The sequence below is a fragment of the Nerophis ophidion genome, linkage group LG17 (assembly GCF_033978795.1).
Source record: "Nerophis ophidion isolate RoL-2023_Sa linkage group LG17, RoL_Noph_v1.0, whole genome shotgun sequence".
NCBI classification, from domain to species: domain Eukaryota; kingdom Metazoa; phylum Chordata; class Actinopteri; order Syngnathiformes; family Syngnathidae; genus Nerophis; species Nerophis ophidion.
This window is the reverse complement of record NC_084627.1, coordinates 20,531,024-20,554,107: the sequence shown is the minus strand read 5'-3', so window position 1 is coordinate 20,554,107 and position 23,084 is coordinate 20,531,024. Positions and strand designations below refer to the sequence as shown.

At 39.4% G+C, this 23,084-nt stretch overlaps 1 protein-coding gene across 3 annotated transcripts in view; it reads left to right on the top strand.

Annotated features, from left to right (window-relative positions):
* prlra (prolactin receptor a) overlaps nucleotides 1–23,084 on the top strand; it is a 69,595-nt gene that overhangs the window by 44,734 nt on the left and 1,777 nt on the right. For 2 of the 3 annotated variants that reach the window (XM_061876496.1, XM_061876495.1), the window contains exons 5-9: nucleotides 1,807–1,973; nucleotides 5,794–5,935; nucleotides 6,474–6,570; nucleotides 20,071–20,143; nucleotides 21,849–23,084. The exon at nucleotides 21,849–23,084 is cut by the window's right edge and continues 1,777 nt beyond it. In XM_061876496.1, coding sequence (XP_061732480.1) covers nucleotides 1,807–1,973; nucleotides 5,794–5,935; nucleotides 6,474–6,570; nucleotides 20,071–20,143; nucleotides 21,849–22,709 — 1,340 coding nt within the window. In that variant the 3' untranslated portion in view covers nucleotides 22,710–23,084. The remainder of the gene's footprint in view (nucleotides 1–1,806; nucleotides 1,974–5,793; nucleotides 5,936–6,473; nucleotides 6,571–20,070; nucleotides 20,144–21,848) is intronic. The other variant, XM_061876497.1, reaches the window with a different exon arrangement.

Below are 23,084 nucleotides of genomic sequence, written 5' to 3'. Positions count from 1 at the left end.
CATTGGCAGCAAAACAGGCCCGGAGCATAATACTACCACCACCATGCTCGACTGTGGACATGGTGTTCCTGGGATTAAAGGCCTCACCTTTTCTCCTCCAAACATCCATCCATCCATTTTCTGCCACTTATTCCCTTTGGGGTCGCGGGAGGCGCTGGTGCCTATCTCAGCTACAATCGGGCGGAGGCGGGGTACACCCTGGACAAGTCGCCACCTCATCGCAGGGCCAACACAGATAGACAGACCACATTCACACCCACATTCACACACTAGGGCCAATATAGTGTTGCCAATCAACCTATCCCCAGGTGCATGTCTTTGGAAGTGGGAGGAAGCCGGAGTACCCGGAGGGAACCCACGCATTCACGGGGAGAACATGCAAACTCCACACAGAAAGATCCCGAGCCCGGGATTGAACCCACGACTACTCAGCACCTACGTATTATGAGGCATACGCACTAACCCATGGGTGTCAAACTCTGGCCCGCGGGCCAAATTTGGCCCACCGTGTAATTTAATTTGGCCCTTGAGGCAATATCAAATTAACATTACAGCTGGCCCGCCGTTATTACACAGCAGCGGTGCCGCTGGAACACCACAATTTCTCACACTTGCCAATCCTCCCGAAGTTCAGTGCCCCTCCCGAAAATCTCCCGGGGCAAGCATTGTCCCGATTTTCACCCGGACAACAATATTGAGGACGTGCCTTAAAGGCACTGCTTTTAACATTCTCTACAACCTGCCGTCACATCCGCATTTCCTCCATACAAACAGCGTGCAGGCCCAATCACATAATATATACGGCTATTACACACACATAAGTGAATGCAAGTCATACTTGGTCAACAGCCATAAAGGTCACAGTGAGGGTGGCCGTATAAAGAACTTTAACAGTGTTACAAATATGCGCCACACTGTGAACTCACACCAAACAAGAATGACAAACACATTTCGGGAGAACATCTGCACTGTAACATAACATAAACACAACAAAACAAATACCCAGAACCCCTTGCAGCACTAAACTCTTTCGGGACGCTACAATATATTTTGATATTTACCTCAGAAGGCTGCAAAAAGAAAAGAGGCATTAAATTTGTATTTCAATTTTATTTAAAAAGCCATTGATATTTTTCAATTATTATTATTATTATTTGAAGTTCGATATTGCATGTCACTATAAAGTTACTGTATATAAGCCTTACTTGTTCAATGTTCAATGCAAAACTTGTTTGGGTCACTATTAAAAGGTTAATGTGTTCAACCTTGGCCCGCCGCTTTGTTCAGTTTTAAATTTTGGCCCACTCTGTATTTGTGTTTGACACCCCTGCTCAAACCCATCTCCCACCGTGAAGCCCTCCTCCAAACATATTGCTGGGTAATGTCGCCAAACAGCTCAATATTTGTTTTCATCTGTCATCAAATGTACAAAGAAAAGACGTTCTGGAGGAAAGTTCTGTTCAATTCTCAGTAGACCCATAATAAATTCATAAAATAACCAACCTTCAAGGATGTTTTTTGTGACCAAAAAGTATGTGCTTTAATCACTCTGTCACAAAAAAATAAGAATCGTAGAAATTAGTGGAAACTCAAGACAGCCATCATATTATGTTCTTTATAAGCGTATGTACATTTTTGATTGTGACTGTACAAGCACGTGTCATTCATTCAATTGCTCTTTCCGCCAGTAGTTGCATGGCAGACATAAACAAAATGACTCAAAATAATCCACAAAGTCCAAAAGTATGCTCACTCGCACAACGCAGACATACCACTGTCTGACAGAATGTCCACCTCCCTCTTCAGTCCAGCCCAATTCACCTGAAAACGTGTCGCTGACCGTCATGGAGGACAAAGGCTGGCCCTTCCTCCGGGTGGCATGGGAACCGCCCCCCAAGGCCGACACCCGCTCCGGCTGGATCACGCTCGTGTACGAGATTCGCATCAGGCTGGAGGGAGAAAATGAGTGGGTGGTACGTACAACATCTTGTAAGCTTTTGTCAGCATTGTTTGTTTTCAGTCAAATGGAGGGGCCCCTCTTAGAGAGTCTCCCAGGGAGCCATGAAGGTATGAAACCTGAGCCTCTCTCCGAGTGCCAGCTGCTTCTATTATAGACTGTATAAAATCCTGCTGGGTTTGTGGACTTAACTTTGAATAATAAGTGTTATTATTGGTTGCAGTGTTTGTTCTATGTAAAGCAGGGGTGTGGAACACAGTTACACTGAGGACCACATCACAGTTATTGCTGCCCTAAGAGGGCCGCTTATCATTTATGAATATAAATGTATAAGAATTCCCTCACGATATTATAAAAGCAATTGTTATGCATTTAATTAGTATATTTCTATAACATACGCTGTAAAAAAAAAAAAAAGAAGATTTTTCACAACTTTACTGTAAAATTTACGATGGTTTTTACAGCATATTACTGTAAATCAGGGGTCTCAAACTCAATTCACCTGGGGGCCACTGGATGCAGAGTCTGGGTGAGGCTGGCCCGCGAGAAAATAAAATATTGTAGCCTCCCGGAAGAGTAAGTGCTGCAAGGGGTTCTGGGTATTTGTTCTGTTGTGTTTATGTTGTGTTACGGTGTGGATGTTTCCCCGAATTGTGTTTGTCATTCTTGTTTGGTGTGGGTTCACAGTGTGGCGCATATTTGTAACAGTTTTAAAGTTGTTTATTTGGCCACCCTCAGCGTGACCTGTATGGCTGTTGACCAAGTAAGCCTTGCATTCACTTGTGTGTGTGACTGGGCCAGCACGCAAAGGCAGTGCCTTTAAGGTTTATTGGCGCTCTGTACTTCTCTCTACGTTTGTGTACCAGTCCGTACAGCGGCGTTTTAAAAAGTCATACATTTTAGTTTTTGAAACCGATACCGATAATTTCCGATATTACATTTGAAAGCATTTATCGGCCGATAATGTCGGCAGTCCGACATTATCGGACATCTCTACAAATAACGGTTTGAATTGGTCCAGGTTTTCGGGGACTGTTATTACTGACGGACAGGCACGTAAGAAAACCCTTGTCTCCGTGGCGACATCTCTGTCGCTTCCACTCATTCGCCGCTTTTCCACTAACGCAGGGGTAGGCAACCCAGAACATTGAAAGAGCCATTTTGGAGCCGAATAACACAACGCTGTCAAGCGCCATTCATAAAAAACTTGCGGGCCGCACTAACATTAGACTTTCATATTAGGGTGGGGGCCGCAAAATAACGTTAGCCCGCGAGCCGCGTGTCTGAGACCCCTGCTGTAAATGATAAAACGGTACAATAGCTTTTTTTACTGTAAAATCCTGGCAATTTAGCTGCCGATTTTTTTTTACTGTAAAATCTATTGTTATTTCTATAGTGTACATTTTGATGAATAACTTGCTTTGATTTGGGGGCGGCATAGGTAGGTCGGTAGAGTGGCCGTGCCAGCAACTTGAGGGTTCCAGGTTCGATTCCCGCTTCCGCCATCCTAGTCACTGCCGTTGTGTCCTTGGGCAAGACACTTTACCCAGCTGCTCCCAGTGCCCCCCACACTGGTTTAAATGTAACTTAGATATTGGGTTTCACTATGCAAAACGCTGTGAGTCACAAGAGAAAAAGCGCTACAAAATATAATTCACTTCACAATTCACTTCTTATAACTCAAACGGATATTTAGTTTTAATTTGAAATTTTTTTTAAATTAATGATAGTATTATATGTCTTGCATTATTAGATAATAAAGTTTAAAATATACTCAATAGCATGTAATTGTCACAGTGTGTTGGTGACGAACCCCAAGATGCAGAGATGACGGCAGGCATTGTGCAAGAAAACATAATTTAATATCCAAAAATATAAAAATAAAGAAGAAACACAAACCTGAAACTGGGAGGACAAACTGGAAACAGGGAACAGGAATCCAGCAAACAGGAACTCGGAACAAACCAAATTCACACGACCAGTAGGAACAACAAGTAGAAATGACAATCATCCAGTCTAGACTGGATGGGAAGGCAGGTTTTAAATAGCACCTGGCTGATTGACACCAGGTGTGGCCAGGTGCCAATCAGCCACAGCTGAGGGGACACAGTACTCAGGGAGACAAACAGGAAACCGAACCAAAACAAGAGCGCTGACAGGAAATACTACACACACACACAGAGGAAAAACTAAAACACAACCAAACTGTCAGGGGCAAGCCTGACAGTAATACATGTATTTCTGTCTGTCACAAAGAAAAGATTATGATTAGTAAATGATAAAATGCTTTGACTCATATTATTTCAGGGCTTTCGTGGGCCATTTTAAAAAATGTGGCGGGCCAAATCTGGCCCCCGGGCCGTGACTTTGACACTTTTGATGTAAAGTATTATGGAGAGGTGGCAAGTGTCAGAAGAATCCATTAAATTAAAAATGTAGTAGTAACGCCATTTAAAGTTTTACATGACATGGCGTCCCATCTTTCTATTCCTAATGTCTTACGTCATTCTTGGTGAAATAGGTATAGGCTCCAAATTCAGTACTTTTATAGGCACTGACCAAATTCAGTTGGTACTACATGGTATCAGGTCACGTAAGATCAAACGATGCCACAGTTTGTGGCGGACAGGCTCAAACACTTGGCGGGGAAACAATCAGTCCAGCATCACTCGACCAGACTGCCTCTTGTTAATGTTGCAATTTTTAATGCCAACAAAGCATGTGCGCCTGATAGAAAATGTTCAAACGTAAAGTAAGGCATCACTTTTTCAAAATGCGCTAGCTTGATGCTTTGCTCTCCACATGCTATTGATTCGCATGAGCGATTTTACATGGGGATTTCATCACCTTCAAATTTGGTCATGAAAATTATAATGCACATTACAATAAAACATTAAGTGTGTAATAAATACAATACTTACAGTGTAAGCACTTTGTAGAAGGCAACATAAGACTGACTGAAACATTAAACTCATTGGCATAGACTTAAAGCTTGGCTGTTCACGCAACATGTATCTTTGACCCCACTGTTTTTACTGTAATTGATGGGAACATTAATCAACATCTAATAAAGTGTAAACCATTTTTTTAGGTCATTATTTTGGACGTGACAGGTAGCGCTATTATCGTGGTGGAAAAGAGATCTCTTGACGGTGGTTTTGTTTGAATCAGACAGGATGAGTTGATTTTGACACCCGTGTTCCTACCTGCCGAGCTTCGGCAATCATTTAACATTCGGAGCTGTTTATTACTCATATACAAACCCCGTTTCCATATGAGTTGGGAAATTGGGTTAGATGTAAATATAAAAGGAATACAATGATTTGCAAATCTTTTTCAATCCATATTCAGTTGAATGCACTACAAAGACAAGATATTTGATGTTCAAACTCATAAACTTTACTGTGGGTCCTGGACATGCTTTGCATAATATATGGGACCACTCCTTTCAGAGGCGGCCTCAGTGATGTTGACTCTGAATAAAAAGAGGGACGCGGGAGCTGAACCTTAGAGCATAGGGCGAGCCTGGGACAAAGTGTTCAGCGCCGTGCGTTCTCCTCATGAGCTAAATTGAACTCTGTCTCTGCTTGGTTCCTTGCCTTCTTGTCTGATCAATAGATGTCATCAGTGTTTGAACCTGACAGGCTGCCAGTTGAATAGCCCTGCTTTAAACTTTTTACAGCAACACAATCAAAGTACCAATAAAAAATAAATAAAAAAAATAACAATTTTGTAAAGAATTTGTCCTGAAGCTGAATACCCACAATGTATTATATTCATTTTTGAATGTGCTTTAAAAAATTGTTTTTTTTAATTATGTTTCATCATGTGTGCAGATTCATGTGGCGGGCCAGCAGAAGCTGTTCAACATTTTTAGTCTGCGGTCAGGCGGCCTTTACCTTGTTCAGGTGCGCTGCAAGCCCGATCACGGCTTTTGGAGTGAATGGAGTTCTCCCTCCCACATCCGTTTTCCTGATTGTAAGACATCACACACGCACGCGCACGCGCACACGCACACGCGCACGCACACGCACACGCACACGCACACACACACACACACACACACACACACACACACACACACACACACACACACACTTTTCAGAGCATTCAATACAACCTCTGAAAGGTCGCCATGGTAGCAATTATTAGCAATTTTTACCTATTACAGATGCTCCGCTGCTCTGATTAAACTTCTTCCGTGCAATTATTGCATGACAACATCCATCCTTGTTCATTACTGTTAAATAAAGGGACAAGCAGTAGAAAATGAATGGAAGTATTGATCCCGGAATAAAACATGGTTCAACAGCGAATAAATATGGTCACCGGGGTTACAAACATGTCAGGAATTTTGGTCGGAGAAAGAGAGACCTTGAGCCGTCACGTTTGCCAGTATGGATGCTGTTGTTGGCTTCGTTTATACGCAGAATTTTTCTACCACCGAACACATCCGAGTCAAGTCGATGCCATTTTTTATTGCGTGTTTGTAAAATATATCTGTTGTCTGTCACAGATTTCCATCGAGAAAAGTCAACATGGATCGTCATCACAGTGTTTTGTGCCTTCATGGTCCTCACCATCTCGTGGTTGTTACGCATGAATGGTCACAGGTAATATTACAAATCTAAATAACCAAAGTTTTATTTCACATTCAGATATCATCATCACTTGGCAAGTCAGTTGTTCTATCAATCTGATGCAATTGTTTTGAAAAGTTGTGTTGAGTTTGTGTTTATTTGGACCATGCGTTGGTGTTGTAACGATACCAGTATTTTGGTACCGGTACTAAAATTATTTGTGTCAGAGTAGGTTTGTGACAAACCCCAAGATGCAGAGAAGGAGGCAGGCATTGAATGAGAAAACATGATTTAATATGAATACTAAAACAAGAACAAACAAAAGGGGTACAACAAAAAGCATGCACGAGGCGGATAACAAACTAAGAGAGCTAGCATGGAAGCTAAAAAACAAAAGGAACTTAGCATGGAAGCTAGCAAAAACAAAAAGGGGCCTAGCGTGGAAGCTAGCGGGTAGCGAGCAGGAAAACAGAAGTCGTACTTGTAATATGAAAACAAACTGGAAACAGGGCACAAAAAACAGTAAGCTACAAACATCTAACAAATATATCTTACCACTACGCTGCAAAGACACGACAAGGTACGACACAGCAGGAGCGACAATACATGACAATAATCCAGCACAGACTGGATGGGAAGGCAGGTTAAAATAGGAGCGGGCTGATTGACACCAGGTGTGGCCAGGTGCCACTCAGCCGCAACTGAGGGAACACAGCACTCAGGGAGAAAAACAGGAAACCAACAAAATAAGAGCGCTGACAGGAATTACTACACACAAAGGAAAAAACTAGAACACAAACAAACTGTCAGGGGCCAGCCTGACTATTTGGGTACTTTTTGGTACTTTTCTAAATAAAGGGGACCACAAAAATTGCATTATTGGCTTTATTTTAACAAAAAATCTAAGGGTACAGTAAACATATGTTTCTCGTTGCAGTTAAATCCTTAAATAAAATAGTGAACATACAAGACAACTTGTCTTTTAGTAGTAAGTAAACAAACCAAGGCTCTTCATTAGTCTGTTGATCAATTTTCCGTCCAATTTTTCATATGTGTGAGCAAACGGCAAAACTCCTTGAGCATTCAGTGGCGCACATGTGAGCGACGGCTGACGTGCACACTGTTATGTGCTTACCTTTTTATTCGATTTTGTTCGCAGCCTCGATTTGCCGTGCACAGAGGACGCGTGAGCAGTGTGCAATTGCACAGGCGCGTACCTTAGAGGGAACGTTGCTGTTGACATATGCAGTAACATATTGTGTCATTTTCCATTCTATTATTTTGTAAAAATTATTAAGGACAAGCGGTAGAAAATGAATTTTCAATCGACTTGTTCATTTACTGTTAATATCTGCTTACTTTCTCTTGTAACATGTTCTATCTACACTTCTGTTAAAATGCAATAATCACGTATTCTTCTCTTGTTTGATACTTTACATTAGTTTTGGATGATACCACAAATTCGGGTATCAATCCGATACCAAGTGGTTACAGGATCATACATTGGTCATATTCAAAGTCCTATTGTGTCCAGGGACATATTTCCTGAGTTTATAAACAAAATATACATTTATTTTAAAAAAGAAGACGTTGTGATGCCAAAAAATATTGACGTATTTATAGAAGTATCGACTAGATACGTGCCTGTACTTGGTATCATTACAGTGGATGTTAGGTGTAGATCTGCCAATGCCGTTTATTTACATTGTGACGCCAGTGTAGTGAAGCATGTTTAGCTATTCCTCGTCCTGCAGGGATGATACTTGTAAGAAATTTACTTTTTTGTTGCCATGGAGACGAGGATTAGTGATTTAGAAGTAGCTACAACATTGCCGACGGCGGATGGACGTTAGCCGCTAGCTAACTAGCCATGTCTTAAAGCACCTCTTCCTGAGGGCATTTCAGTGTTATAACTTCACCTTTATCTTTAGTTTTTACACCAAAATGTGTTCGTTCTCCCTTTCCTGTCTACACACTGTCTGCTTGTAAGTACTCAGTGATTGTGCGCTGCCGAACATGCTCGTCTGCTCATAAACCAGCAATGTCAGGGCGTGACTTCGACTCTGGCACGAAGGGCTGCAGGACCGGTACATTTCAGAGACGGTATCGTACCAAAAATTATTCGTTAATATCGCAGTACTATACTAATACCGGTATACCGTACAACCCTTGCATGCATACAACATAAAATAGAATAGAATAGAAAGTACTTTATTGATCACTGGGGGAAATTCAACATGATACATCACAATTTCCAGTTTCTCTATTCCAGTGTTTTTCAACCTCTTTTTGAGCAAAGGCACATTTTTTTTTAATTGAAAAAATCCGCAGGCACACCACCAACAGAAATCATTAAAAAACAAAACTCAGTTGACAGTAAAAAGTCATTGTCGCAATTGTTGGTAATGACTTCAAATAATAATCAAGCATGCATCACTATAGCTCTTGTCTCAAAGTAGGTGTACTGTCACCACCTGTCACATCACACGCTGAAATATTTTGACTTTTTTTGCCGTTTTCCTGTGTATAGTCCCTTAGTTCTTGTCTTGCGCTCCTATTTTGGTGGATTTTCCTGTTTTTTTTGGTATTGTCCATGTCTTCCTTTGAGCGATATTTCCTGCATCTACTTTGTTTTAGCAATCAAAAATATTTCATTTGTTTTTATCCTTCCTTGTGGGGACATTTTTTATTGTAATTTCATGTTCGGATGTACATGGTGGACACCCTCTTTGCCCCACAGTAAGTCTTTGCTGTCGTCCAGCATTCTGTTTTTGTTTACTTTGTAGCCAGTTCAGTTTTAGTTTCGTTCTGCATAGCCTTCCCTAAGCTTCAATGCCTTTTCTTAGGGGCACTCACCTTTTGATTATTTTTGGTTTAAGCATTATATACTCGACAAACCCTTGTCGTCTCACAGGACGATTTCCCGTCGTCTAAAAATCACTTAACTACCTGCTGCCACCTACTGATATGGAAGAGTATTACACGTGTACTCTGCCGAGCTCTAGACAGCACCGACACTCAACACCAACACATAATTTGCAGACTATAATTACTGGTTTGCAAAAAAACATTTTTACCCCAAATAGGTGAAATTACATAATCTCCCATTGGCACATCAGACAGTATCTCACGGCACACTAGTGTGCCGCGACACAGTGGTTGAAAAACACTGCTCTATTCAACATGTTTGAAAAGGAGTAGGAAGAAGCAGACCTTATTTAAACCTACCCCTTTTTATTTCCATAACAGTCAGCTCAACTTTTGTTCACTTCTCAATGTATTCACAATGTACTCCCATAACTAGTAACATTCAAAATAAATAGAGTATCCACTTTAGCAGCCTGACATCAGTACAGTGTTGAATATCTTAAAACAGGGGTCACCAACCTTTTTAAAACCAAGAGCTACTTCTTGGGTACTGATTAATGAGAAGGGCTACCAGTTTGATACACACTTAAATAAATTGCCAGAAATAGCCAATTTGCTCAATTTACCTTTAATAAATAAATCTATTTATATACATACACACACACACACACACACACACATATATATATATATAATATATATATATATATATATATATATATATATATATATATATATATATATATATATATATATATATATATAAAATGGGTATTTCTGTCTGTAATTCCGTCGTACATTTTTTTTCCATTTAGGTAAGATTTTTTGTAGAGAATAAATGATGAAAAAAACACTTAATTGAATGGTTTAAAAGACGAGAAAACAGGAAAAAAATTTAAATACAATTTGGAAACATAGTTTATCTTCAATTTCGACTCTTTAAAATTCTAAATTCAACCGAAAAAAAGAAGAGTAAAACTAGCTAATTTGAATCTTTTTGAAAAAAGTAAAAAAATAATTTATGATTAAGATTAATTTTACAATTTTGATGACATGTTTTAAATACGTTAAAATCCAATCTGCATTTTATTAGAATATATAACAAATTGGACCAAGCTATATTTCTAACAAAGACAAATCATTATTTCTTCTAGATTTTCCAGAACAAAAATTTAAAAAGAAATTCAAAACACTTTGAAATAAGATTCAAATTTGATTCTAAAGATTTTCTAGATTTTCCAGAATACTTTTTTTGAATTTTAATCATAATAAGTTTGAAGAAATATTTCACAAATATATTTCGTCGAAAAAACTGAAGCTAAAATTAATAATTAAATTAAAATGTATTTATTAATCTTTACAATAAAAAAAAAATACTTGAACATTGATAGAAATTGTCAGGAAAGAAGAGGAAGGAATTTAAAAGGTAAAAAGGTATGTGTTTAAAAATCCTAAAATAATTTTTAAGGTTGTATTTTTTCTCTAAAATAGTCTTTCTGAAAGTTATAAGAAGCAAAGTAAAAAAATTTATGAATTTATTTAAACAAGTGAAGACCAAGTCTTTAAAATATTTTCTGTGATTTTCAAATTCTATTTGAGTTTTGTCTCTCTTAGAATAAAAATGTCGAGCAAAGCGAGACCAGCTTGCTAGTAAATAAATAAAATTTAGAAATAGAAGCAGCTCACTGGTAAGTGCTGCTATTTGAGCTATTTTTAGAACAGGCCAGCGGGCGACTCATCTGGTCCTTACGGGCTACCTGGTGCCCGCGGGCACCGCGTTGGTGACCCATGTCTTAAAAGGTGTTTTGTGGCAATTCCAACTTTGACTACAGCGTCGGGTGCTATATTGAGTGGCCCTTTCCATCCTTTTCAGCAGACTGCTCTGCAAAATGATTAACATGTGTTGTGTTTACTAGTCACATAAGAATGGCAACGGCATTTGGGTTAAAAAAAACTTTTTGAAAGGACCTCTGTCTGGCCAGTGGAGCTCTATAGCGCAGAGGTTTCAAAGTCGTTTTCACTGAGGGCCACGTTGCCGTTATGTTTGGCCCCAGAGGGCCGCTTCTTTCTAACAGTGAATACTATTATTGCACAATGTATAATGTATTTTTTTTGCAGATTTAAGTTGCAATAATTTCACCTCAAAATGTAAGTGTATATTACTGTAAATGGAAAAACAGTATTGCTGTTTTCATGGTAAAAAAAAAAAAAAGGCAGCTCAGTTATCAGAATTAGTTTTATTTACTGTAGATGAAAAAACCTGCAATTTAACAGTAAAATTTCGCAACCTGACTGAGCTGCCGTTTTTTTTTTTTTTGTTGTTTGTTTTTTTTACCGCAAATCAACAACGGTAGATTTTTCGATGTATTACTGTAAATACAAAAACAGCACCACCGTTTATTACAGCAAAAGAAGCACAGTTTTTTTTTCATTTGAAGAAAAATGCTGTAAAATCTCAGTAAATTTCACAATTTTACCATGAAATGTATTGCTACTTTTATATGGCACAATTTGATGGATAACTTGCTTTGAGATCATTATCATTAGTATGTATTTATATAAAAAAAAATGGTTTGAATGTTTGATAATATATTTATACATAATTAGACAGTGTTTAAGTCAGGGGTCACAAACGCGGTGCCCGCGGGCACCAGGTAGCCCGTAAGGACCAGATGAGTCGCCCGCTGGCCTGTTCTAAAATTAGCTCAAATAGCAGCACTTACCAGTGAGCTACCCCTATTTTTAAATTGTATTTATTTACTATCAAGCGGGTCTCGCTTTGCTCGACATTTCTAATTCTAAGAGAGACAAAACTCAAATAGAATTTGAAAATCAAAGAAAATATTTTAAAGACTTGGTCTTCACTTGCGACTTGTCCAGGGTGTACCCCGCCTTCCGCCCGATTGTAGCTGAGATAGGCGCCAGCGCCCCCCGCGACCCCAAAAGGGAATAAGCGGTAGAAATGGATGGATGGATGGGTCTTCACTTGTTTAAATAAATTCATTTATTTTTTTACTTTGCTTCTCTTAACTTTCAAAAAGACAATTTTAGAGAAAAAATACAACCTTAAAAATGATTTTAGGATTTTTAAACACATATACCTTTTTACCTTTTAAATTCATTCCTCTTCTTTCCTGACAATTTAAATCAATGTTCAACTATTTTTTTTTATTGTAAAGAATAGTAAATACATTTTAATTTAATTCTTCATTTTACCTTCTGTTTTTTCGACGAAGAATATTTGTGAAATATTTCTTCAAACTTATTATGATTAAAATAAATAAAAAATATTCTGGCAAATCTAGAAAATCAAATTTGAATATTATTTCAAAGTCTTTTGAATTTCTTTTAAAATTTTTGTTCTGGAAAATCTAGAAGGAAATAATGATTTGTCTTTGTTAGAAATATAGCTTGGTCCAATTTGTTATATATTCTAACAAAGTGCAGATTGGATTTTACCTATTTAAAACATGTCATCAAAATTCTAAAATTAATCTTAATCAGGAAAAATTCCTAATGATGTTCCATAAATTTTTGTATTTTTATTGTTCAAAAAGATTCGAATTAGCTAGTTTTTCTATTCATTTTTTTCGGTTGAATTTTGAATTTTAAAGAGTCAAAATTGAAGATAAACTATGTTTCAAAATTCTTTTTTAATTTTTTTCGTGTTTTCTCCTCTTTTAAACCGTTCAAATAAGTGTTTTTTTCATCATTTATTCTATACAAAAAAACTTCCGTAAAAGGAAAAAAAATGTATGACGGAATGACAGACAGAAATACCCATTTATATATATATATATATTAAAGGTAAATTGAGCAAATTGGCTATTTCTGCAATTTATTTGAGTTTGTATCAAACTGGTAGCCCTTTGCATTAATCAGTACCCAAGAAGTAGCTCTTGGTTTCAAAAAGGTTGGTGAACCCTGGTTTAAGTTAACATAATTTGCGATTGCATGGAGTGCATATATTTGTTTTCTTCCAAAATAAAAATAAATAATACATTTAGTAAGAAAAGTTACAGTACTTTATTGATGCATATCTTTTCCAGGCTTTCCAGGGCCAAATAAAATGAAGTGGCGGGCCACATCTGGCCCCCGGGCCTTGAGTTTGACACCTGTGCTATAGCGCCTCCCTGACTTCATGATTTCGTCTACCAGAATACTCTGAGCTTTCCTTTTCAACATGGTTGTCCCACAAATTTTACCAACCATTTGAACTATTCTAAGGAGTTCTTATTTAAGATTAATTTAAAAAAAAAAGGTAAAAACAACCACTCGGAGTGTGCAGATTAAACAACCTCTAAAATATTTGGACTGAAGTACACAAATCCGGGGGTTGTGCACCACAAAAACATGTTCTTTTATGCAATTAATTGTTCATTCTGAAGGCAAAGTGGCAGAGGATTGTAACAAAAAAATTGGGCATCTAACCTGAAAAATAGCAAAATTGAAGATAAATGGAATAATGTGAAAATTGCCAACACATTTTTTTTTCGTTTGTCAAATCTTTTGAACCAGTCAAGTTAGAAGACATACCAAGGGAGAGAAAGCTCTCATTGTCCTTTCATATTGAAAAGCTCAGTAAAACATTTACTAAGGCATTTTAAAGCCTCCATTTATGGTTTGATTTAATCAGCTGTCTCGGCTCTGCAAAAAGGCAATTACTGTAAACTGTCTCTTGACAAGTCAACAGCACCCGGACCCTCACGTAACAAGCTAACAAAAACCTGACGTACGCCCTTTTCTAATACCCTAATTTTTATACGACTGATTTACCAAATATCTGTAAAGGAGCAACATGTCAAATGTATGCGGACGACACGACTGTATACATATCTGCAAAAGTCCTTTCGATTGCAACCGAAATACTGTCAAAAGAAAAATCTGGTACATCACAATTGCTTCAAAACAATCCATCCATCCGTCCGTTTTATGCCGCTTGTCAGGGCTGGAGCCTATCCCAGCTGCACTCACTTGACTTTACACGTATGCCATTTGTTTTGCATTTATATGAAATAATGTCTGGTGCATCGATTAACATAAAGTTCACCAAGTCAATTACTTGTTTGTTTTTGATTATTTATTTCTCTAAGTCATGGGTGTCAAACTCTGGCCCGCCGTGTATTTTCATTTGGCCCTTGAGGCAATATCAAATTAACATTAGAGCTGGCCCGCCGGTATTATACAGTGGCGGTGTAGCTGTAACACCGCATTCACCGCGAATACTCATACTTGCTAACCCCCCCCCCCCCCCCCCCCCCCCCCCGATTTTCCAAGGAGACTCCCAAATTTCAGTGCCCCTCACGAAAATCACAGGGGGCAACCATTCTCCCAAATTTCTCCCGATTCCCACCTGGGCAACAATATTGGGGGCATGCCTTAAAGCCACTGCCTCAAGCGTCCTCTAAAACCTTTCGTCACGTCCGCTTTTCCTACGTAGAAACGGCGTGCCGGCCTAGTTACATGATATATGTGGCTTGTACACACACACACACACGCTAATGCAATGCAAGCTTGGTCAACAGCCATACAGGTCACACTGAGGGTGGCCGTATAAACAACTTTAAGACGGTTACAAATATGCGCCACACTGTGAACCAACACTAAACGAGAATGACAAGCAAATTTCAGGAGAACATCCGCACTGTAACACAACAGAACAAATACACAGAAACCCTTGCAGTACTACCTCTTCCTGGGCGCTACAATATAAAAATGTATTATTAGCCTGTGGGAAAAGTTTATTTTGATATTTACCTGAGAAGGCTGCAAATAGAAAAGAAGCATTAAATTTCTATTTAAATTTGATTTGATATGCCATTGCTATTTTAAAATTATTAGTATTATTTGAAACTCGATTTTGCATGCTACTATAAAGTTATATAAGTCTCGCTTGTTCAATATTCAATGCAAAACTTGTTTGGGTCCCTATTAAAAGGTTAATTTGTTCAACCTTGGCCCGCGACTTTGTTCAGTTTTAAATTTTGGCCCACTCTGTATTTGAGTTTGACACCCCTGCTCTAATTCAATGAATATCTTCTCTTTTTCTTCCTTCCGATGACTGAAAAAAAAAAAAACAATGTCAATCTCTTTCTCTAAACCAGGGGTCGGCAACCCACAACATTGAACGAGCCAAATTAGACCAATAATACAAAAACAAATCTGTCTAGAGCCTTACATAAGTGTTATAATGAAGGCAACACGTGATATAAGTGTTTATATTAGCAATATTAGCCTACTATCAAAATGACAGAAATGTTGAAATTTAAATATTTCAATCAATCAATGTTTATTCATATAGCCCTAAGTCACAAGTGTCTCAAAGGGCTGCACAAGCCACAATGAAATCCGCGGTACAGAGCCCACATAGGGGCAAGGAAAAACTCACCCCAGTGGGACGTTTTACAACGTTAAAAAACCTCAAATAAATCAGTGGCTACATAGAAGGTGAGATAATTCCTGGAAATTACTGGCTTTTAATGGCCAAAGCTACGGATGTTTGTGAAACGTCTCTTTTTTTTTTTTAGAGATTTATTACAATCTTTGGCAAGCTAGGTAATGTTTGCTGTGGTCTGGAACAACATGGCATACAAACAAGTATCTGAAATGCAGCCAATATTACATACAGATAATGTGTCATTGGCCATGCAAAACTAAATTGTATACAAAGAGGATAAAAGTAAATTACAAACCCCGTTTCCATATGAGTTGGGAAATTGTGTTAGATGTAAATGTAAACGGAATACAATGATTTGCAAATCATTTTCAACCCATATTCAGTTGAATATGCTACAAAGACAACATATTTGATGTTCAAACTGATAAACATTTTTTTTTGCAAATAATCATTAACTTTAGAATTTGATGCCAGTAACACGTGACAAAGACGTTGGAAAAGGTGGCAATAAATACTGATAAAGTTGGGGAATGCTCATCAAACACTTATTTGGAACATCCCACAGGTGTGCAGGCTAATTGGGAACAGGTGGGTGCCATGATTGGGTATAAAAGCAGCTTCCATGAAATGCTAAGTAATTCACAAACAAGGATGGGTCGAGGGTCACCACTTTGTAAGCAAATTGTCGAACAGTTTTAGAAAAACATTTCTCAACGAGCTATTGAAAGGAATTTAGGGATTTTACCATCTACTGTCCGTAAAATCATCAAAAGGTTCAGAGAATCTGGAGAAATCACTGCACGTAAGCGATGATATTACGGACCGTTGATCCCTCAGGCGGTACTGCATCAAAAACAGACAACAGTGTGTAAAGGATATCACCACATGGGCCCAGGAACACTTCATAAAACCCCTGTCAGTAACTACAAACTCTGCTATGCAAAGCAAAACCCATTTATCAACAAAACCAAGGAACGCCGCTGGCTTCGCTGGGCCTGAGCTCATCTAAGATGGACTGATGCAAAGTGGAAAGGTGTTCCGTGGTCTGACGAGTCCACATTTCAAATTGTCTTTGGAAACTGTGGACCTGGTGTCCTCCGGAACAAAGAGAAAAATAACCATCCGGATTGTTATAGGCGCAAAGTTCAAAATCCAGCATCTGTGATGGTATGGATGTGTATTAGTGCCCAAGGCATGGGTAACTTACACATCTGTGAAGGCACCATTAATGCTGAATGGTCCATACAGGTTTTGGAACAACATATGTTGTCATCCAAGCAACGTTATCATGGAAACCCTGCCTATTTCAGCAAGACAATGCCAAGCCACGTGTTGCAACAGCGTGGTATCATAGAGACCTGTCTCCCATCGAAAATGTGTGTCGCATTATTAAGCGCAAAATAAGACAGCGGAGAGCCCGGACTGTTGAACGACTAAAGCTCTACATAAAACAAGAATGGGAAAGAATTCCACTTTCAAAAATTCAACAATTAGTTTCCTCAGTTCCCAAACGTTTATTGAGTGTTGTTAAAAGAAAAGGTGATGTAACACAGGGGTGAACATGCCCTTTCCCAACTACTTTGGCACATGTTGCAGCCATGAAATTCTAAGTTAATTATTTGCAAAATAAAATTGTTTATAAGTTTGAACATCAAATATCTTGTCTTTGTAGTGCACTCAACTGAATATGGGTTGAAAAGGATTTGCAAATCATTGTATTCCGTTTATATTTACATCCAACACAATTTCCCAACTCATATGGAAACGGGGTTTGTATATTAAATGAGCTCAAATGTAGCTACAAATGAGGCATAATGATGCAATATGTACATACAGCTAGCCTAAATAGCATGTTAGCATTGATTAGCTTGCAGTCATGCAGTGATCAAGTATGCCTGATAAGCAGTCCAGCAAGTCAATAACATCAACAAAGCTCACCTTTGTGCATTCACACACAGTATAAAACGTTTGGTGGACAAAATGAGACTAAGGAGGAGTGGAAGATTTTACCTGTAAACAAACTTGCGACCCAGTCCACACTATGGTGAGTTCAAGAACCACCAAAATTAGTAGGACAAAATAATGTTCACCAATTACGCTCATCAGTGAAGGATACACACACACATATTAAAGAGTGGGCTTCGTAACACTTGGGAATGTTTGTCCTCAAACACAAAACATATTAAAACCAAAACATTATTTTTCCCCATCTTTTTCCATTTTCAATCCTTATTAAAAATGCTCCAGGGAGCCACTAGTGAGGCACTAAAGAGCCGCATGTGGCTCGAGAGGTACCGCTGCATCTGCAGCCTTTACAAAGATTGAACTTGCACACCTTAATAAAGGACTGCATGTGAAGATATAAAACACATTTGAAATATCTCCAAAAAGTATTATTTTTACTAATTGCTTTTAAAAAAATGTGTAAAAATAAAATGTAATTATAATAATTTCCAGGTCTAATTTTATATTGATTGATTGATTGAAACTTGTATTAGTAGATTGCGGAGTACAGTACATATTCCGTACAATTGACCACTAAATGGTAATAAGTTTTTCAACTTGTTTAAGTTGGGGTCGGCTTGAATCAATTCATGTACGATTCCTTAAATAAAGCAGCATTAAAAAAAAAAAAAAGTTTAGCGCCTCACAGCGAGAAGGTCCTGGGTTTGATTCCTGTGCGGCAGTTATTCCTGATGCTACTTTTTTGGTTTTCCTTCTATGCTAAGTACTAAGAACTGTAAGTTTGTCAATGCTTCCCTTCGGCATGCTGCTAAAGTGTATTAATTAACTCATTTTAATTTCTACATTTGGTGAATGTTCATATTCATCTAAAAAAAAAGCAAACCTCCAAGTTTAATTAAATATTGGTATTTCAGTTTGATCCCATAAGATAAGGCCCCTTAGTTTGATATTCGCAGGTGAATTGGATCACTTCTCATAGGAAGAAAGCCCTAGGAACTTTGGAATCCAAAAGTGATAACCATATCCTTGAGAAGAGACTACTTGTCTAGCTCAACGGAAACATTTAAGTTATGACTTAAAGCAGTTGTTTTCCAGACACTTACACACAAACATCTCCTTTTATGCTCAGGTGGTGCTGTTTAGACTTAGCACACACCCAGACAGACAAAGAAGGAATATATGAACTGATGGTTTGGCTTCTCCAATTAGAAATCCTACATTTTTGACTAAGATTCCTCCGGGTACTGAAAACCTGTTTGAACGACACTCGCTTGTAATAAAGCAACTTTTGGTTCAGCAAAGCGTCTCCAACTACCCATTTGCATCGTCCCCCAGCCCGGGAGGGGACGACAAGACCAGAAATACACTTGACTACTTTTTTTAGGTTTTGTTTCATGTCGAAGGATTGATTAAATTAGCACGCTGCTTTTGCTGATTCCTTACGGTCCTTTTTGCATTCTGAGGAAACAACCGCCGCGACGACACAACCAGATTGCTCCAGAAAAGATGTCCAAAAGCTGTAATTTTAAATTTTCAGTCTTGCCATGCTCGTTCGGACAGAAGGATGTCACGGCAGTGCGGCTGGATCAAAAGAGACGACAGAAACGATTTGATGAACAAAAGGGTTCTTCTATTACAAGCGAGCGTCATTTTAACGGGTCTGCAGCACCCAGAGAAATCTAGGTCAAAACAATGAAGGACCCCTAAACTGGAGAAGCCAAACTACCAGTCTTATATTCCTACCTCCTGTTAGTGTGTGTGCGCTGGGTCAGGAGAGCATATCCTGAACATAAAAGGAGATGTTCATGTGTAAGTATCTGGAAAACAACTGCTTTAAGTCATAACGTAAATGTTTCCGTTGAGCTAGACAAGTAGTCTCTTCTCAAGGATAGGGTTATCACTTCTGCATTCCGAAGTCCCAATTAGAGTTTCTTTCCTACAAAAAGTGATCCAATTCCCCTGCTAATATCAAACCAAGAGGCCTTATCTTATTGTGCTCGAACTGAAATCATTAAACTTGGTGGTTTGCTTTCTCCAAGATGAATATGAACATTCACCATTTGTAGTTCATTCATTCACTTCAATAACTTTCAGAAAATTAAGTTTTTTATTGAATTTTGTTTAGGCACTGTAAAAAAAAAAGTGTCCAAATGACGTTGTAATTTATACTTATAAAGGTTTAGTCCGTGTGAATTAATTCTGTGTATAACTTTACCTTCTTTCAGCTGTGATGATATAGCCTTTTATTCCAAGGTCTCTTCTTCTGATTCTGACAATCTGATTTGTCTCCATTTTCATGAGAGAAGCTTGAAGCATTACCTGCTGCCACCTGTCCCTGGTCCTAAAATAAAAGGATTCAATCAACAACTTCTCAAGGTAAACGACCTAATCCGTGCATCACACTCTTTTCTGGTCATAGACAAACACCACAGCTAAAGGAATTATATCTGTGGAGCCACCTACGGGTTGTGCTAAGATTTAGTTACAACTGGTGATTTGTTAACTTGAGATGTGTGAGGAATTTCAAGACAATCTGACTTATGGGATCAAAGTTTAAGTGACATAGACACGGACAGAACCAAGGACGGTCTACCGTATTTTTCGGATTAAAAATCGCTCCGGAGTATACGTCGCACCGGCCGAAAATGCATAATAAAGAAGGAAAAAAACATATACGTCGCACTGGAGTATAAGTCGCATTTTTGGGGGAAATTTATTTGATAAAATCCAACACCAAGAATAGATATTTGAAAGGTAATTTAAAATAAATAAAGAATAGTAAACAACAGGCTGAATAAGTGTACGTTATATGACGCATAAATAACCAACTGAGAAGGTGCCTGGTATGTTAACCTAACATATTATGGTAAGAGTCATTCAAATAACTATAACATATAGAACATGCTATACGTTTACCAAACAATCTGTCACTCCTAATCGATAAATCCCATGAAATCTTCTTCCTCGATGTCGCTTCTAAACAACTCTGCCAACTACAAAGGTATGCACAGCTTCCTCTTGTCGTTTTCTGCTCCATACTGTATTTCCTTGAATTGCTGCCGAGGCGCTAATTAATTTAAAACCTCTTCTCACTCCGGCACTTACCAAAGGCATGCAGTAAAAATTTGAGTGTGATGTAAGCTTGGACCTTAAATCCTACCGAATACCTCTTAATCTTCTTCCCTTTATGCGATTTCAAATTACCGGTATTGAAATCAGCCTCCTCCATTTTGAAAATGATGACAGGGGAAGTGTCACTCGTGCAGTCCCGAGTTTGACCAGGCGGTAATACTAAGCATGCGCTAATTATTTCGCGAAGCGAGTTTGACCCGGCAGTAATTCAAGGCAGGCGCATACTATATGCCCTGCGGCAATTCAAGGAAATACGGTATTACACTACATCCAGCTTGTAATCTGCAGTACATGATTTCCTTTTCGGTGCCATTTTTGTTCAGCCCTTGTCAGTTTTTATAAGTCACCGCCAGCGATGAAATGATCCATTTTAATGGCTGCGGCAGTAGCATATAGCATATAGCAGTTAGCATCCCATGACCCACAATGCACTCCTTCCATGACCCTCCGCTGCCGAATTCTTATTGGTTGACGTGTGTGTGACGATTGCTGACATTTTCTTCGTCTCTTCCGCGAATGAGATAAATAATATTATTTGATATTGTGTAATCTGCAGTACATTGTTTCTTTTTCGGTGCCATTTTTGTTCAGCCCTTCTCAGTTTTTTTAAGTTACCGCCAACGATAAAATGATTAATTTTAATAGCTACAGCAGTAGCATATAGCATATAGCAGTTTGCATTCCATGACCCATAATGCACTTCTGCCATGACCCCCCCGCCAAATTCTTGGTTGACATGTGTGTGACGATTGCTGACATTTTCTTTGTCTCCTCCGCGAACGAGCTAAATAATATTTGATATTTTAAGGTAATGTGTTAGTAATTTCACACATAAGTCGCTCCGGAGTATAAGTTGCACCCCCGGCCAAACTATGAAAAAAACTGTGACTTATTGTCCGAAAAATAGGGTAATTAGTTTTAATCGAAGCAAAATGCATCTCCTCAACAGAACGGTAAATCTGAAGATGTCTTCAGTGCGCTGGTGGTGTCCGACTTCCCCCCGATGTCATCGCCGAACTACGAGGACCTTCTGGTTGAGTACTTGGAGGTCTACGTCCCGGACGAGCAGGAAGTGAAAAGCAAGGAGCTCCACGGCGGTTGTTTCAAGTCGGAGAGCTCCACATCCGACAGTGACTCGGGCCGGGGCAGCTGCGACAGCCATACCCTACTGATGGACAAATGTGGTCCGTCCAACGGAAATGATGACCATCCGATGGGGCCAGAGGATCAGGTGGGAGGGCGAGACTGGGAGAATGGGTTGGATGCTAAAGAAGACATGAGTGGTTTAGATGTTGGGAGAGTGAAGACCTGGCCATCAGTGTTCAGTCCATTACCTACGAGTGCTTCAAGCCTGTTGAACCAGCCGATCTCACGAGAGTTGACTAAACATCACTGCCTCTCAGAGAGCATGTTCTGCACCCAGGGGGTTCTGGGACCAGAGTTCTCTTTGTGCTCCGCCCAGCTTGCGATTCCACAGTTGATCGAGTCCCGCAGTGACTTCAATATCCACAAACTGTACGTAGAAAAGGACCGGGTCACGGAGGACACCTCTGCGATCCTCCAGCCCTTCGTGCCCCAGGAGCGCGACTACAGTAAGGTGAGGCGGGTGGGCAGTGGCAACATGCTGCTGCTCCAAAGAGTGTTGGAAAGAGGGCCGGATGCCTGCGAGGAGAAGAGTAACTCAGCCGGAACTAATGTCAAGACTCCGTCGGTCTGTTTGCATTCTGCCATACAAGGGCAAAAGCACATAGTGCTGGCAACAAGCGGGTATGTCGACACTACTGCCATGGGCCTAATGCCCACTTACTGAGCGTACCGGTGGGAACTTGGGGACGGCGTGGCGCGGTTGGGAGAGCGACTGTGCCAGCAACCTGCGGGTTCCTGGTTCAATCCTCCCCTTCTACCAAGCTCATCACGTCAGTTGTGTCCTTGAGCAAGACACTTCACCCTCGCTCCTAGGGGTGTAACGATACGTGTATTTGTATCAAACCGTTTCGGTACGGGGGTTTCGGTTCGGCACGCGGGCGTACCGAACAAGTTCGGAAGCAGAAGTCTTCACAAGCTGCTCTGCTTTCTGCCTCTCTCTCTGCCTCATTGTCCCGCCCACACAACCATCTGATTGGTTACATACAAAGCCAATCAGCAGTGCGTATTCAGACTTCAGAACGATGTAGTCAATGCTTTA